This window comes from Hyaena hyaena, unplaced genomic scaffold (assembly GCF_003009895.1).
Source record: "Hyaena hyaena isolate Hyena2069 unplaced genomic scaffold, ASM300989v1 scaffold_107, whole genome shotgun sequence".
NCBI classification, from domain to species: Eukaryota; Metazoa; Chordata; class Mammalia; order Carnivora; family Hyaenidae; genus Hyaena; species Hyaena hyaena.
In genome coordinates this window covers 1824583-1842686 of record NW_024080739.1, presented here as the reverse complement: position 1 = coordinate 1842686, position 18104 = coordinate 1824583, and the positions used below count along the sequence as shown (strand labels likewise).

The window sequence follows — 18104 nt, the reverse complement described above, 5'->3', positions numbered from 1 at the left end:
CTTTGCCTTCCCTCTCGAGTTCCAGCCAGCCAGGAGCGCGGACGCCCGGTGTCCGCGCGGCTCTTTCAGGGGCCCCAGCTGCCCGGGAGCTACAATGGCAGCAGGCGCGCCGCTGCTCTGAAGTCCAGCCGCCAGGAGTCAGCACAAAGAAGCAGTTTGTGTGCTCAGCTCCCCCCCAGGGCCAGTTGGCCGGAGGGGACCTGGTGTGCAGGTATTTGGCAAGTACGGTCTTTCTATGCACCGAGCGGAGGTTTTTCTGTTTCGGACTCTCTCCTTTTCCCCTCTCACTCCCCGTAGAGGGTAGAGGGGGATCGCCTCCCACCCTGGAGTCTCCGATCCCCACCCGATTTTATCTTCCCCAGTTCGCACTCACGTTAGAAATCTCTCTCAGTGGATTCTGCGTCCTTTTTCTCCCAATCTCTCAGGTTTTGTAAGGTTTCCAATGGCTTCAGATCTTTTCCGTGTGATGTATGGGCGCGAGTGCAAGTACGGAGCTCCTTACTTCTCCGCCATCTTGCCCCCCTCCTGTAACATTCTTTATCTTAATGGTTACATGTTTAATGTATATTAGGAAGTAAAATAGTGAGATCATCAGATTCTTGTTTTGAGAGGTTTTACTAAGTAGGATGAAGCCACGTAAGATGTGAGCAGCTTTAAGATCAATTTAAAGAAATGTATTCAAACAACAGTTATGGATTATGTGGTTGAAGGCCAAAGACTGAATGAAGGTCTATGCAAATGATTCAAGTTTGGGAAGTAACTAAGTAGCACAAGTTCCCTGAAACTGAAAAACATCATCATACGGAAATATAAAAATTTCTCTCCCACCAATTACCTGTGGTAATTACTTGTACGGAGTTAATTCTATGGAGTAAATTCAGCCAAGTACTTTGATAAAGCAGCCTTCTGTCTTTATCCACAAATAGACAGAGGGAAGGGTCAGATGTGTGCAAGCATGATGGTGCCCTGTCACCTGCTCCTCTAACAGTGAGAGGTGCTCACAGAACCTTCCAGCTCCTGGCCAGTCTTCCCTTCCAGCATCAGCTCACTCAACCCCTCCTACGATGCTTTCCAAGCGAGTTTGGGTGTCATTCTAGTCTCTCAAGAAAAAAGCGAGTTCCAAAACAAACTATAAAAAGTCTATGAATATATGCACACCCACATCCTCTTCAATGAAAATGCTCCTTCTCTGAGACAGGGAGGAAAGCTAAGCACCCCTCAAATACCGAGCGTCTGGAGGTTCCAGTCCCATTTCCAGGGCGCCTTTCCTAACATTCAGAGGAAAGATACGCTGCTGCACTGTCTTCCCGCCTTCCACCCTTCCATCCACGGTGCAGCCAGGGACGCGGCAGCTCGTTCTGTGGTTTCGCTGCACCTGTTTTCACACATCCTTAACTTTCATCCTCTGCCTCGTGTGATAAAATTAATCTTGCGTCAGGATCTAATTGATTTTCTCCTCATCTCCATCTTCTTCCTTACATGCTCTCTGAGTATGTTTTTAGACCAGTTCCAAAGCTGCCTCTGCTTCGGTCCTAACCTACACTGTTGAATGCTTAGTGCTAAACACGAGGGGACCGTGGCTCTGCTGAAACGTGGGAAACACATCCCCCCACAGCCTAATGCCCTGTCATGGCAGGTAGGGGTGAGACCAGTCCTGTTCTGAGTGGTCCCTGCTACACTTAGAGGAGCCCAGGCCATGTGCAGACCCAAGTGAGAAAGACTGAAGCCAGATAAGAGCGACAGAGGCTGTCATCTGAAGAGATCTTAACCCCATAGGGGCAAGAACCCCAAAACTGCGCATATCCTTTGACCGAGAAATTCTTTCAGGGATTTATCTTAAGGAAATGATCATGTATATATGAATAGATTTACCTTCAAAGATTAATAGTAGTTCTACTCATAAAAGCTAAATATCTGAAACAACCCAAATGGTGCTCAACTCACCAAGGAGCCCTGTCTATCTTATGGGATAGTATGACATCTTTAAATGCAGTGATGCTTTGGGGGTGGCGAAGATTTGCTTTCAAAATGATACCTTCTGAAATACAGGGGTAAGAAACGCTTTTTCGTAACAAAGAAAAAGATGCCGTTTCAGATATGGACTCATTCTCCTCTTTAAGGCCAAGTGGTTCATTCTTCTGATCTGTGCCTTTACTGCTTTATAAAGGTTAATAATAATAACAACACAAGGGCACCTGGGTGGTTCATTTGATTGAGGGTCCGACTTCAGTTCAGGTCATAATCTCACGGTTTGTGAGTCTGAGCCCTGCGTCAGGCTCTGTGCTAACAGCTGGGAGACTGAAGCCTGCTTCAGAATCTGTGTCTCCCTCTCTGTCTGTCCCTCCCCTGCTCATGCTCTGCCTTTCTCTAAAAAATAAGTAAAAATTAAAAAATAATAACAACAACAACATTACTCCCCTCCCACCCCCCAACCCCCCCGGAAATGCACGTCTTGTGCACCAGGTATCATGTGAAGTCCTTTGATCTGCACAATAACCCTATGAGGGAGAAGCTGTTATCCCAGTCTTCCAGAAGAGAAGCCGGAGGCCCTGAGATGCTGGGTAACTTGCCCACATCACACACAGCCAGAAAGCGGCAGACACAGAGCTAGCAGCCCAGCAGTCCAGTGCCAGTGCATGTTCTCGGCCTTTGTGAATGGATGTCTCTCTCTGCGGGCGCTTACTGCAGTGACCTACCGTGATCCATTCACATGTCTATTCTCCTCAATCACTTGTGAGCACATTTAAGACGAGGAGGTCCTATTTGTATATTCCCAGTCCCGTGCAGGCCCCATGTAAGTGTCAGCTGCGTGGAAGGACTAGCCTTGGCATTTGCATGTGATTAAACAATAACTGGTTATAACAGCGGCAGCTCTCAGCCCTTGCCAAGCCTAGGACTTGTGCCAAAGGTTTAAATGCAAAACTTTATTTACTCCTTAACAAACCCATTTATGACAGGCACTACCATCCCTACTATACAGATGAGCAAACGGAGGCTGCAAGAAGGTCAAAGGCTTGTCTGTGTGTTGCTGCTGGCACAGGTCTCAGGGGACTCTAGGCGGAGCTTGAGCCCTCAACACCAGTCAGCTGTCTTATTACAGAAGCTTAACAAGCCTGAGTATTTTAGGGCCCAGTCACCTGATGATGGCAAAGAACTCCATTCTGACATGAAAAGAGGACTCGGTAAAACTGAGGGGATAATGTTCTGCAGCTTGGATCAAAGAGGGCATCATTCTCTAATTAATTCAGTGACTAAGGTCACACAGTGATTAAGTGTCCGCTCCATGCCAGGCCCAGTGAGTTGGAGCGGGAAGAGCAGCAAAGCCAGGGCCAGCCCTCAGAGCCACCGTCTAGCGGGGCAGGTGACTTGCACTAATAAGCATTTAATTACAAACTGAGAAAAGGATACTGGTTTGGTGGGAGCCTCAAACAAAAAAAGGGGCCAAGGCAGTGATGTCAGAGCAGAGCTCTTGCTGTGAACAGGAAGCAACAACATTCAGCTGCTTGCCTGGAGATCTGGAAAGACACTCCTGATCAGCAAGTGGCCCTTGCCTTTCATTCTGCTAACACCGCTTCCTGTCCTACTAGGCTCCCTCGGCAATGACACCTGCGAGGGCACAGCCACACAACATCCTCAAGGACGCACAGGGCAGGCAAAGAGGGAGGCCGGAGGTGTGCACTCTGAGCATGTGGGAGGTGGCCCAGGACATCTGTGAGCACCTTGCTGGCCCCAAGTGGGGGACTCACGTTTTTCTGCTGACTGCATGGCATGGAAGAGCGTCAGGGGTCTCTCGCTGCAGGAAGGGGGCTTGGAGTCACTGCTCTTCTTCCGGGACAGGTGCAGCTGGGCATTGGTGAGAGGCGTATCAGGCACGGTGTTAAATATCTGCAAGTAAAGTTTCACAAAACGGTTACACGCTACTTTGAATGGGGGAGCAAGCACAGGCCCCGACTAGCACAACTGAAAAGTTGGTGCTATCAAAGAATCAGCAAGAAAAAGACCCAAAAAGACCACCAGCATTTGCTCAGGACTTCACTTGAAACAGCTCTCAGAACTGACATTCAACATTTTCTTTCAGAAGCATGTCCCAGAGTTTGGGGACTATTCCCTTCCATTTCTAACTCCTTCCGCTGTCTCTTGCTCTGATCTTCTCTCAGTGTCCTCTCCAGGACACATGGGAACCACTGTGCTAAATACAAGCCATGGTCTGTGACCAGGGCTTTGAGTTTTCAGATGACCTTTTGTCCAGAACCAATTAATCAAAACCCCTTTACTTTTCCTCACTGGTTCTTAATGACTGCTTCCCAACTTTCTTAGAATGTGAACCACGTATTTAAATAACATTCCAAGAAGGCGGCCAGAGCAGGGCACCAGTTGCGGGTCCTCAGCCACCCTTAGATGGAGCCTGCTTTCTAGTTCAGCAGCTCAGCGTTCTCTCTAATGCTGAGTGTTTTCTAATTTAAAAGGCAGGGTGGGGGGTGAGGTTGACAATGAAAGTAACCAGTACTACAGATAACTTGGAAAATGTAGTAAAGTGTCAAGAAAATAAAAGAGAAAAACTTTCCCAATTCTACTACTTAGAGATAACTGCTATAAGCATTTGAGCTTTCTTACGAACCTTTTCTTTTTCAGCTTTCATTTAAAAAAAAAAAAAAAAGGCCTGGGTAAAAAATAAGAAGAAAACAATAGACAAATATCAATACAATTGTTTTTCTTTTTCCAGATGTAGGTATGGGAGGGTTATTAGGGTAACAGCTACACTTCTCGGGTGCTTAACCATGATTAACATGGCCACCATGCAATGTCAGTTCCCTAGGGATTACTCACTGCATGTGTTTTGCATGTGGCTCCTTCAGTTCTCAATGATTTGGATCAAGAGGAACTGCCCTCACCATTTACAATGAAGACCCCAGGCAGAGAGGTTAAGCTGCCACAATTATGGATATAACTTACAGGTAACCCAGAAAGCCGTCTCCCCAGATTTTTCTAGCTTTCTTTTCAAATGCACATAAAAATAGGAACATGAATTCATTCAATCAAGAAAGATCTTTTGAGCACTTACTTCATACTGAGGACTCTGGGTCTAACACTGCATGAGGTCAATGTGTTCCCCATGGTTGGAGAGTTTGCATCTTGTAGCTGCTGTTTACTGACCATGTGCCGTGCCAGGTTAAGTGCTTTGGGGGATTATCTCATTTATTGTCACAAAAACATCTTCCCTAACTGGGATTATATAATCTACATAGTTTTGTATCCTATACATCTACCATCATTATATTCCCACACTCCTCCCTTCTTTAAAAAATATTTTGGGGCCCCTGGGTAGTTCAGTCAGGTAAGCATCTGACTTTGGCTCAGGTCATGATCTCACGGTTCATGGGTTCGAGCCCCAAACAGGGCTCTGTGCTGAAAGCTCAGAGCCTGGAGCCGGCTTCTGATTCTGTGTCTCCCTCTCTCTGCCCATCCCCTGCTCCCACTTTCTCTGTCTCAAAAATAAATACACGTTTAAAAAAATACTTAATGTGGGGCGCCTGGGTGGCTTAGTCGGTTAAGCGTCCGACTTTCGCTTAGGTCATGATCTCACGGTTCGTGGGTTCGAGCCCCGCGTCGGGCTCTGTGCTGACTGCCAGCTCAGAGCCTGGAGCCTGTTTCAGTCTGTGACTCCCTCTCTCTCTGACCCTCCCCTGCTCACTCTCTCTCTCTAGAAATAAATTTAAAAAAAACCTTAAAAAAAATTAAAAAAAAAAACTTAATGTTATTCTCAATGGTTATATAACAACCACACTGAATTAAGCTTTCAATATGTATTGATCCACTCATTATCATCTCTCACTCTGGAGCTCGCCTCCTCGATTTCCTCATTCTCAACAACCATGAGTAACAAGAGGAAGGCAGAGGCACCCTACTTCCTTCAACTGTGGATGTCATTAGACACACCACAGACTAACGGCCCTCTCTTTTTTGTGCATGCATTTAAAAGTGGAACCCTGAAGCTGATATATAGAAAGCAAAGTCATAAGAATGATGAGAATTTTAGCCAAAACAGCTGTTCTCCGTGGGCTGGCAAGTCCTAGGGCTCCAATGATGTGAGCCAGCTGGTTAAGTCAGTCTCGCCCCCAAACACAGCTGTCTGAGAACAGTATTATCATATTTTCCCGAGGGGCCTGAATTTTCAACAAAATAAACTGAATCACAACAGAGCCGGGTTCAAGTGGGGCGAGGGGGTAAGAAGAGAAGGGCACTTCAAGCAAAAACAACAGAAACGTCCTGGCTTCCAGAGGAATTGGCACCCCTAAAAATAAGTCCCAGTGCTATGCATATGTACAAGCCTCCTTCAGGGTATGTGCGAGAGAAGCAAAAAGAAATGATTGTTCTTGATGAGCTCAAGGACCACAGTCTCTGAGAGGCTTTCTCCCCTTTCTTGTGTTCCCCAAACAACTGAGCCATGAGGCTGCTCCCAGGTGACCACCTCACGGCACACCAATACCACAGACATTTAAACCTTGCTCCTGTATGTGATCATCTGTACCTGCCTGCCTGACAGGTGCTGTATTAGGTACTTCACGTGACCTCTCTCTTCGCCTTGGGCCAACTCAACATATAAAGTAGGGTGAGCATGGCATGGGGGAGACTTTCTGACTGGCTGCACAGCCGAGCAAGAGAGGGGTGGGAACTGAAATCTAGGGCTGTGGCTTCTCCCATCTGTGCTCTCCACTTCCTCGGCCATCAATGCTCTTTTAGCTCAGATTTCTAGCCACTCTTCACTACAGAAGCAATGCCCTAGAGCCTCGAGCACGGATTTCGACAAGTCAGGGTGCCTCTCAGCACCCCTCTGCCTCTGGCCTCGAGGACAGCACTCTAGGCCATTCCTAGAGCTGAAAACATCTAAAAATGAATTCAGACTTTGAGAGAGACCTCTGCCCCCTTACATCTAGCCTCAAAGTTCTGGAACTCCTTGTGCAACAAGATGGGCACAGAGATCATGTATACACATTTTAGTTTCAACTGTCACCAAAATGGTGAGGCTGTACTCTTTCCTAAAAACTGTGGGAGATGCTGGAGAAACAAAGAAGACTATGTTGTAAGGAAAGGCCGTGGATTTCGGCAGATGCATGAACAATGGCTTCTAAAGCAATGCTGACACACAACCAAGCAGGAAGAGACGTGGGGACACAGGAGAGCATTTCATTCTTGCACATGGGTAGCTTTCTTTCAAACGAAAGTTGTCTGAGCAAACCAGAACCAGTTTGGGGGAGAACTAGAGTCCCGAAGGCCAGCTCTCTGGGCCTCAACGTGAGCCAGGCCCAGGCTGCTGATGAGTTCTGATTGGGCTGTTCTTACTCCCCAACATGCAAAGTGCCAGACACAAGCCTATGGCCGCTGTGATTACGTGTTTCTGAAGCGCAAGGACACTTCTGCAAACAAGACCACGTGACCACACAACCACGCCAGTGCAAATGCTACAAACTTAACATTAGGGAGTCTGGGAAATCATTCCCCAAAATACTGGTATTCATTTAACTCCGAAACTTGAACAAATGCAAGCTGTTTCAAGCCTGCTTACGGTCTGGCCACCTTCTAGCCAGGCCAAGAGTTTATCTCTGTGCCAAAAGCTCAGTTTGGAATTCTGTTGTGAATCTGAATTTTTCCACAGTTGTGTTGTTATTCAAATCCTATTTCGTGTGGAAGAGATAATTTCAAGAAAATCCAATGAAGTGTCCTTTGTTCTGTTGAGAAGAATTAGTATACAAATGGCTCTGCTGAATGATGGAAGGATGAGTTCCTATCATCTGTGAATGATGGATTTATGGAACTCTACCATGTGGCCACAACAATCCAGTCATATCACTGAGACTTTCCAAATTAATACACAAGGGGGCAGGGATTTATTCTGGGTCCCAAATGGTCCGTTAATTCCATCCACATACAAATGAATTCTGACTTCATTAGGAACGCCTTAGAAATAAAAGTTTTCAGGAATTCTGGGGCACTTGGGTGGCTCAATCAGTTGAGTGTCTGACTGCGGCTGAGATCAAGATCTCACAGTCTGTCAGTTCAAGCCCCACACTGGGCTCACTGTTGTCAGTGCAGAGCCTGCTTCAGATCCTCTGTCCCTCTCATCTCTGTCCCTCCCCTGCTCGTGCACGCGCGTGTGCGCGCGCTCTCTCTCTCCCAAAACTAAATAATAGTTAAAAAAAAAAAAAAAGTTAATGGGAAGGCCATAAGCCTTCTGGAAGCTACTGAGGAATAAAACTGTAAAATAAAAATGCAACTCTAGATACTCTTCCAAGTATTCTCAATTTCAAGCTTCCTGTAAGTGGAATTAGCAGATCCATAAATACCAAGCTCCTCTTTCTCCTTAAGCTGTGGTCAGCAGAGTGGTCAGGGCGCTTTGGCCTCTGCAGTCACACAGACCCGGGTGGAGTCCAGGTTCTGCTGCTTACTCAGTGGGCAACACCTACAGCTGCACTGACATCACCATCCCTGATAATCAGCATCATTGTCACATGGCCACAAAAAGTATAATTGTCCTAGGGGTAGAAAGCAAGGAGGGGTAGAAAGCAAGGAGCTAGACAGACTTGGGTTCAACTCAGGCAAGAGCTTCAACCCCTCTGAGCCTGTTTCTCTTGTGTAAACGAGGAGGGTCCCATGCCTGTCTCACAGAGCTGTTGTAAAGCTAAGGCACATGGAGCAGTTAACACATGGAACCTAGAATGGGTAAGAGGCAGTAGTGGTACAAATAACAATAACCAAAATGTATTGAGTGTTCATCATGCTAAGTTATTTACATGAATTATCTCTTTACTGTTACTCAGAATAATCTGTAACAGAGGTACTATTATTCTTGGCATCGTGAAGGTGAGGAAACTAAGACTCAGTGAGATGAATTGATTTGTCCAAGGTCACCCACTGGCATGTGCTGGACAGGACACTTAGCAGGACTATCTGGATTTTAACCACCTGTGGTCTTTATACCTATTATTAATTTGAGAGAGGACAAAATAAGGAGATTACAGGTTTTACAGTTCAATGGATTTGACTTTAGTTGCTAACCAGTAGTTCTGGGACTCTGAAAAAGTTGTGTAACTCTCTGACCTTCAGATGCCTCATCTGTAAAAACTCCCAGGGCTGTGGCAAAGACTGAAGCACCTAACAAAGTTTGACACTCAGTGTTCATGAGATATGACTGCATTCAATAAAAAAGTGGAAGAAGGGAAATAAGTGGAGACTCAACAATGAATTATTTGGAGTCAGGACACAAGGATTTAATTTATAAGTGCAAATTTAATTACTGCTCTTTGCAAAACATCGATCTTAACTGCTTACAGCAATGTTAAAATTTCCTGTTCTTTTCCCTTGCATCATCTACAAAATTCAAATTTCACTTCCCACCCCCCGCCCCTGCCTGAGGCCCATCTTGACAGTGTAGACCACAGACACTTGCTAAATTTGTTTTTAGCCATGGCACAAGTATGTGTACATTTTTACACCTTTTCCGGCCCCATTCATTACACGCTCCTGTAATTTACAAGGATTAGGAGCTTCACTATAATGTGTGGGGTACACTCTTTATTATGTGCTGTGATTTTTATGGGGGAAAATTAGGTCATGATGAAGAGTTCCTGGTCTGCTGCAAAGTAGCTCTCAGACAATAAATCAACGACAGAGGCCTGGGGATTACAAAACAAAACAGCAGAGGCTGAGTATTTTCCTGAGACACAAATGCATCAGTTCCAAGTATTAAAGGATCAACAAATCTGAGCTTGTTTTTATGTGAGGACTGTCTGCTTTAGGAGTGGAGGGCTGAACTAAGAAGCGGGGCTCACACACTGCCCACTCCTTCTCATGGACAGACTGGGCAGTAAGGCTGCTTATGGCCTGAGAAGCTGTAACCCCAGCACCTTTCCATGGAAAATCCAGGCACATCATAGCAGGGCTAATTTACAGTAACAGTTAAGAAACCAAATTCATAGGCTACAGCTACAGAGAGGGTTTTTAAGGACAAATGGAAGTCTGATGTCCTACTGCTATCAGCATTTTGGCAGAGGAATCAACCATTTAAAAGTAGTTTGGTAGGGGGGCGGGGTGCGTCAGTGGCTCAGTCGATTAAGTGTCCAACTTCAGCTCAGGTCATGATCTCACAGTTTGTGAGTCCAAGTCTCATGTCGGGCTCTGTGCTGACAGCTCTGAACCTGGAACCTGCTTCAGATTCTGTGTCTCCCTCTTCTGTACCTTCCCTGTTCTCTCTCTTTCTCTCAAAAAATAAACACTAAAGAAAAAATTTTTTTAAAAAAGTAGTTTGGGAGTTTTATTAACACTCCTTCAAAAAGAAACTAATTCCATTTAGTAACAGAGGGCATATATAGATGGCATGGGTAATCCATGGGATGTTAGGATTTTCACTATCTCCAAAAAGATTCTATTTCTTGTTCACTTTGCCGACAGAGAGAAATAGACAGAAACGTAACAAAACCCCAACCTTATTTGAACAACATTAAAGAAGCTACACATTCAAACAATGACTGGTTTATCCAGGGGTTATTGGGAGGGAATATACGTGTTCAGATCCACAACCTTCTATCATGACTGAAGAGTAACTTGCATAGCACTTGACATTCAAGAGAAGAAAAAAGGCCTGTGACGGAAGCATTCTAGCCCAGAGTACAAGTCAATCTAGACTACTTTTAAACCTAATATGGACAGGACAACAAAAAAAGTACACTAGGAATGAATGGAAAGAAAGGTAACAAAAATTAAAAATCAATGAACACGTTAAAAAAGCCACGATCATAAGATACAAGATTAACTTCCCGTTAATTCCCATAATTCCCGGTCTCTATCATCATCATTAATGTTGCATGTCAGCAACAGCTTGAAATGTCAAGAACATGGAATAAAGCTACCAAACACTTGCCAGTTGTCAGAAACGGTTCAAATGAATTGTATTTTATTAACTGATATACCTTTAGTGTGCAAACCCCAACAGTGGTGCAATGGATTTCAATTCCACCAACATTTCAGTCAAAGTAGATCAAGGTAGTTTGCTGCGCCCAAATTAACTCAAATCAAGACACCTGCATTGAAAGACATTACCATTCCAATGAGAATGCAAGTTTCCTGAGGCCTCATGTTTATACGTGTTCAGGGGGGCCATCCATGGTGACCTGCTCTCCCCCTTGTCAGGTAAAATTCAAAGTTAACATACCTTAAAAGGGGGCATCTTTGGGCATCTCTCAAAAATAAACATTAAAAAAAAAAGAAATATCGTGGACCATTACAGAACGAGTGGGTCCAATCCTACTAGCACAGGTTGGAATTTAATAGGAAGATGTAACACGCAAACTTATAGGTTATTAACCTGAGATTTCATGTTTAACTAAAGCTATAAAAAATCAGTTTGTTTCCTTGCTATGATTGCTTTTCCCAAACATCTAAAATTTTAAAAGTTATTGGCAAGCTCGCCTTCAGAAAAATAAATAAGTAAAAGTAGCAAAATTCCTGGGATTTGGGGCATCTTAGACCATGACAGCACTCATCATTTTGTTTCAGCGTCTTAACTGGCAGCATGTAAATATTGGTACCTGCCACTATAACCCTAAGTATCGGCCTGCTTGATGTCTTTTTAAATTTTTTAACATTTATTTAGTTTTGAGAGACAGAGACAGGGTGTGATTAGGGGAGGGGCAGAGAGAGAGAGGGAGACACAGAATCTGAAATAGGTTCCAGGCTCTGAGCTAGCTGTCAGCACAGACCCCGACACGGGGCTCAAACCCATGAACTGTGAGATCATGACCTGAGCCGAAATCAGACACTCAACCGACTGAGCCACCCAGGTGCCCTGACCTGCTTGATGTTTTAAGGCTGAGAGTGATAAGCTGCGAGCTGGGTGAAGACTCTCCAGACAGAAATAGTAATTTTACATAATGGATTGTTACCTTAAACCAAGCATGGCAAAACTTAACATCTTTCACCTGTGAAATGTGACTACAGGTTTAAAAAAAAAAAAAAGGCAGTCTCTTAAGTCTATTTTTCTTTAGGTTTCAAGAAGAACCATATAAAATCCATTAGGATCTTAGTCTACCTTATGATAAGCAAAGGCTGTAAGTCAAAGTTTACGCTCTGAGACTTTTGTAATATAAAGCCACAAGTTTACAACAGTACGGTCAACTCTGTAGATTCTGTCCTTTACGTAACAAGCGATTTTGATATCAAAATCAGCATGATAATCAGCATGCAATTTGGTTCAGCTACCAGGGATGTCTTTCTAAAGTCCTGATATAATCATTTCACCCCTTTACCTTGGAAACCTGACAGCTCTCATTTTTCAGGAGTAAATGCAAACCCTTTCCCACAGACTCCTGACAATGGGTAAAACAAACAGGTTTTTGGCAGCCTCTCCCACCACTTGCTAACATATAACCCACAATTCTTTCACAACCATGTAAATTTTAACACACATGAAGTTCACTAATCCTGACTGATTGGCGGTCCCCTGGAAGGCAGTCCCTTTTGTCTCAACTCTTTCTCTGCCTAGAAAATGTCTTTATCTGTCTGAGCCTGACACCAGCAAAATTAAATGATTTCTTCTCGGTGATGCCATACACTTTACTCGTCTTATTAGATGCCACTTAGCACATGGTATCATGCTTTGTTGTACCCTGATAAAATCAGAGCGCCCTGGGGAAAAGGTCCCATCTTACTCATTTGTTGCCAACAGTAGGTGCTCAAAAAATGCACTGCACAGAGACAAACTAGAACAGATTTGAATAGCTTGGGTTGTGAAAGCAGTTCAGCCCTAGTTCCCCTCCTAAAGGCTGTTTCTTAAACTATGTGCACATCAGATTCATACTTTGTAAATGAGAGGTAAAAATATCAACCTTACAAAAATTAAATGACATGATGGATACAAAGCTGCTTGGCACACTATCCTGTAGACAAGAAGCTATAAGTAAAAGGTAATATTGCTGGGATGCCTGGGTGACGCAGTCGGTTAAGCATATGATCTCACGGTTCGTGGGTCTGAGTCTCATATTGGGCTCTGCGCTGACAGCTTATTAGATCCTGCAGCCTGCTTTGGATTCTGGGTCTCTCTCTCTCTCTCTCTCTCTCTATGCCCCTCCCCTGCTCACACTCTTTTTCTCAAAAATAAATAAACCTTAAAAAATTTAACTACTGTTGCCATTATTACTTCTAGACTATGTACATTACAAAAGCCCATTACCTACCTATGAGTCCCCAAACAAAACTGCTATCTTCTGGCTTTTTCCTCTCTGCCTCCACTTACTGTGGGATATTCATTCCTACAACTGTTCCAAACAGTGCTCTCCTGGCTGGATCTGTGGGGGAGGGGGGTGATGGGATGGGGAGGGGAGGGACAGAGTTTCTGGCCATATGCTTTAGCCATATGCTGAAGCCAGTTCAAACACAGAAGCCTTTTTCCTTCTCTACAAAAAAGATGTTTCGTCAGGTAAAAGAAACTGCTTTTTCTGGCTACCAAGCATTCCCCCCTCCTCTCTCTTTCAAATGTCAATTTTGACGACAAAGATGTTTTTCCAGTTTCAGACATTGATGAGTTAGCTCCCCACACTGAGGCTTTCAAAGAGTATTTGAGGACTGGCTGGTCAGTATCACCAAATGCCCTCTGGTTCTGTAAAAAATGGGAATGCTGAGGAGAAGAAGAGCACTGTCTGTAAAAAATACTGAGGGACTGCCTTTGTTTAGGCCAAGACTCTCAGAGGAAAGCAATGCCTTCTCCAACAGAAACTACACGCAAACCTGCGAGGCACGCGAAGTGAGGCTTTATGGGAGAACACCTGCACAGAGGGCGGCCCACACCTGCTCCTTCAGGTGCTCCTTCACCTCTGAGCACAGGCCTTCTCCCAGCAGAGGTGGGCTCTATTGCCCAGCCCTTCAATCCGGCTGGCCTGCTGACTTGCCTCAACCAACAGAGTGTGGCTTCAGGCCCAGGCCTAGCGAGGCCTTGTGGCTTTTCTGTTTGCTCGCTCAATAGGTTGGCCTAGACTACCAAGTGCAGAGGAGTCATATGGAGACAGAGGGAGAGAGGCCTGAGGAAAGAGGATCAAGGTGTCCCAGCTGACAGCTGGTACCCAGGTTTTAGACATGTGGACTAAGGCCATCTTGGATCTTCCGGCTGTAGTCAACCACTCTAGCAGATACCACATGGGACACACAGGAGCCCTCCTCAAATTTCTGACCCACAGTATTGGGAGAGAAAAAAAAAATCCTTGCTATTTAAGTAACTAGGTTTGGAGATGATTTTTATGCAGGAATAGGTAATTGAAATAGGCATCTTAAGATTTTCTGTGTGTGTGTGCGTGTGTGTGTGTGCGTGTGTGTGTGTGTGTGTGTGTGTCTCCAATGACTAGATGCCTAGGTTTCTAAACCCTCTCTTGGTACTAACTTCTGTTATTGGGTGCCTCCTAATTTTATTCCAAGGGACCAAGTCAGTATCTTCAACAAAATGTTAACAACACGACAGAGGAGTATGCCAGTAATTGCGGTGGACATATATTTAAGACCTGTATTCAGATTTGTTTCAAGCAAGAGGGCATAGACTATATCGCATGCTTCTTACCAGGGGACAGGATGGAAAGATGCTGTTGGAAAGTGTTTCTTCAACTGGGGTTTTGGAATTTTGTGCTACTTGTGATGCTAGTTAGGAAAGTCATCACTCATGGACATTTGTGTATGTATGCATGTTTCTAGAAACCTACAGTCAAGCCCAAGGGAATGCCCTTTAAATATTAACTAAGATCTTAATAGTGTAAATTTTAAAGAACAAATCTTTGACAGTAGTCATCCGAGGACACAAAAGCATTCTGGGTTTGATGACTGAAGTTCAGTTCTACTAGGAAGAAATTAAAGCGTCATCTTCAGAAAGCCAGGGACCAGAGGACAGCCATAGATGCTTAGGATTCCTGTTAGGTGAATCTAACCAGTGCTCATTTTATGCCAGACCAGCACTAAAGGTACATGTAAAAAGGAGTCTAGCAGACTTACTCTAAGCTGTTTTTACCAAAAAGGCGAATCCGATGAATATGAAGAACTTTCTCCCCAGAATAAAGTACCTATCCAGGCCTTGCACACTTCTGCCCATCCTGGACCCCAGATGAAAGACCTCTCTCCAGGTGGCACACTAGCTCCCTCAGGACTAGAGACAGGCACTCTGGTGTGGCCCTCGTCCCAGAAATGTTTTCACTCATACTCTTTCATCACTGGCTCACATATAATGAAGCACTGTACTACTCTCTTAATGCTATAGGTACCTTAACAGATACACAGCTGAGAGAAACATAATTCATAATCCACCAAACCAGATGTGTATTTTCCACCAGGTCCTGCCCATATACTTACAGGCCTGACCATGCACTTCATATTTCATTTCTATTTCTGTGTTTTGTGCCCTCGGCAGGACAGCTGCTCGTTTATACACGTTTCAATATTGTTTTAGCACTTTCTGGTCCTTTTCTCTATCTTATGACTTTGGAATATGCGTGCTGGCTTTGAAGGCCCCAAGACACCAAAAAGAGTTACAGTTCAAAAATCATTAGACACTGTCCTTTGGAGAGATGGGAAATAAACTGCTCATTCCTCGTATATCTGTCTCAACCTTTAATAGTTTATTCAGGAAAGATTAAACTATAAAAAACATTATTTTGGGAGAGGAGAACATGTGACATTCAGAGATAGACTTGAGCTCTATTTTCAGAGAACTCTGTTAAGACTGCTAAAAAACAATGGTTTTCCATTAATGAACCTTACTTCATGCCAGACTCTTGGCTAAGTTCTTTATAGATCATCTTGTTTAATCCTCACAGCAATTCAACTGAAGAAACATGGCAAACTCGCCAGCTGGTCATCAAACTTGCTGCTCCTTGCTGTGGGCACCCAGTTCAGTCACTTTCCCAGCCTCCCATGCAGTTAGATGTCACCATATGACTGACTTCTGACCAATGGGATGTGGAACAAAATAAACATCTTGAAGGCTTAGTCTGTGCACTCTTAACCCAGTGTTCTATGCTCGTTCAGTTCCCCCGCCAACTGGTTGATTAGAGAGATCTGCAGAGCAAAAGGCAGAGCTACTAGATGGACGGAACAGGGGCGACTTCATTGCCACACAGGACGTCACCCTCAGAATACCTACAGTGAACCGTTATGTGAGCAAGAGATAAACTTCTATTTCGAGATTCACTTATATTCAAGGGTTATTTGTTGCAGCGGTTAAACTGTATTGCAAGTACTTTCATGAGCACAGAGAGGTTAAGTCATCTACTCCATAACTAGTAAGAGGTTGTAGATTTGAACCCAAGGGGTTTGTCTTTAGAAACCACTTTTAACCGCTAATTTAAATTACAGTCCCTTCTCACAAGTTTGTTTTTGATCATGTATCACAAAAACTTCACCTAGACCTAATTTAACTATTTATGAGACAGGTGGTTGGAGGATGGTCCAAAGTTTGCAAGAAAGAAAAGATAATTTTTTCAAATAAATAACATGGTTTCCTATCTCTTTACTAACCATATAAGAGAGAAGCCATGCTTTTTACACAACTTTGCAGGATATTTGTTACTTTGTGAAAGTTTATCCCCAGAGGTTCTTGGGTAATTTTAACTCTTCGTAACAGATTACCTCAAAGACCTGGTGACTTAAAATATTTAGCATCTCACCCAGTCTCTATGGGTCTGGAATTCAGGAGAGGCTTAGCTTAATGGTCTTTTATGAATTTGCACACAAGATGTCAGTTAGGGCTGCATCATCTGAAAGTTTGACCAGGACAGAAGGAGTGACATCCAAAGTAGCTCTCTCACATGGTGGCCAAACTGGTCTCCTTGCTGGCAGGAAGCCTCCCCCACAGGGTTGTGTGACTGCCCTCACAACATGGTGGCTTACTTTCCCCAAAGTGAGCAAGCCCACAAGCCAAAGGCAATGCTCCAGCATCTTATCTGATCTGCAGTCTGCAAAGTCATACTCCATTAGTTTTGCAATAGTCAATGGATCACTTTGGGATCAATAATGGGTTCCCCTATTCAAAGAAGGGACTACACAAGGCAGTGAATATCAGGAGGCAAGGGTCATTGGAGCCATTAGGTCAGATATCACCAGAGCCCATTCATTCATCCAATACATATGTACTGAGTGCCTATGAAGACTTGGGGACAAAGCAGTGGACAAAACAGACAAGGTCTCTGCAGGCATGAGGCGTACATTATAGTGAAGGTCAGAAAGGCAACAGATTTAACGAGGAGGCAAATTATGTAGCATTCTAGGAAGGGGTAAGTGCTATGGAGAGAGAAACCAGGAGTGGGTGGAAGAGGAATGTTGAGGTTTGGACAGTAGGCAATTCGAAACAGAGAGATCTAGGAAGGTCTCATTTAGAGGTCCTAAAAGAAGTGAGAAAGTGCTCCATGATGTTATATGGAGGAAGACTGTTCCAAGTACTGGAACAGCAACTGCAAAGCCTTGAGGTGGGCATGTTTGCCACGTGCAACGAAAGGCAAGGCCATCAAGGTGGCCGTAGGAATGAACTGGAGGAGAAGGCTGTAGATGAGATGAGGTAAGTAACAGAGGCAAGAACAGAGTCTGTGTAGAACCTTCTAGACTCTTGTAAGGGCTCTGACTTTCACTGAGTCAAGTGGTAAGCCACTGGATGGTTCTTAGCAGACAATGGATTCGATCTGACTTAGCACTTAAAAAAAAAAATCTCACTCTTGTGACTAATATCAAATAGAGAGGCCAACGGTGGGAGGAGAGACAAATTAGGATGCTCTTGTAAATACTGAGACAAGAGAGGATGATGGCTTATCAGGTGCAGACAAGTGACGAGAAGCGGTCTGACTGAACATTTATTTCACAGGTTATCTAGCACAATTAAATCACCATTTTAGGCATGGTTTTCATTTAGGAGGGGCAGCATTTTTTAAGTTATTTATTAATTTTTTTTTTTTTTTTACCAGATCTCACACTGCGGCTGCTGAAGGGTATTCCGTGGGACCCTATAAATTCTGAAAAGCTTCTTAAGAATTTGCTACTAGGAACTAAGGTGGGGTGGATATAAGAAGCTTCATGCCCCCCATTCTAGTTCT

General features: G+C 44.2%; 1 protein-coding gene across 4 annotated transcripts in view; it reads right to left on the bottom strand.

The window, feature by feature from the left end:
• Positions 1-18104, bottom strand: part of ARHGAP26 (Rho GTPase activating protein 26) — a 425905-nt gene that overhangs the window by 91353 nt on the left and 316448 nt on the right. For all 4 annotated transcript variants that reach the window (XM_039236147.1, XM_039236148.1, XM_039236149.1 and 1 more), the window contains exon 19: positions 3747-3885. In XM_039236147.1, coding sequence (XP_039092078.1) covers positions 3747-3885 — 139 coding nt within the window. The remainder of the gene's footprint in view (positions 1-3746; positions 3886-18104) is intronic.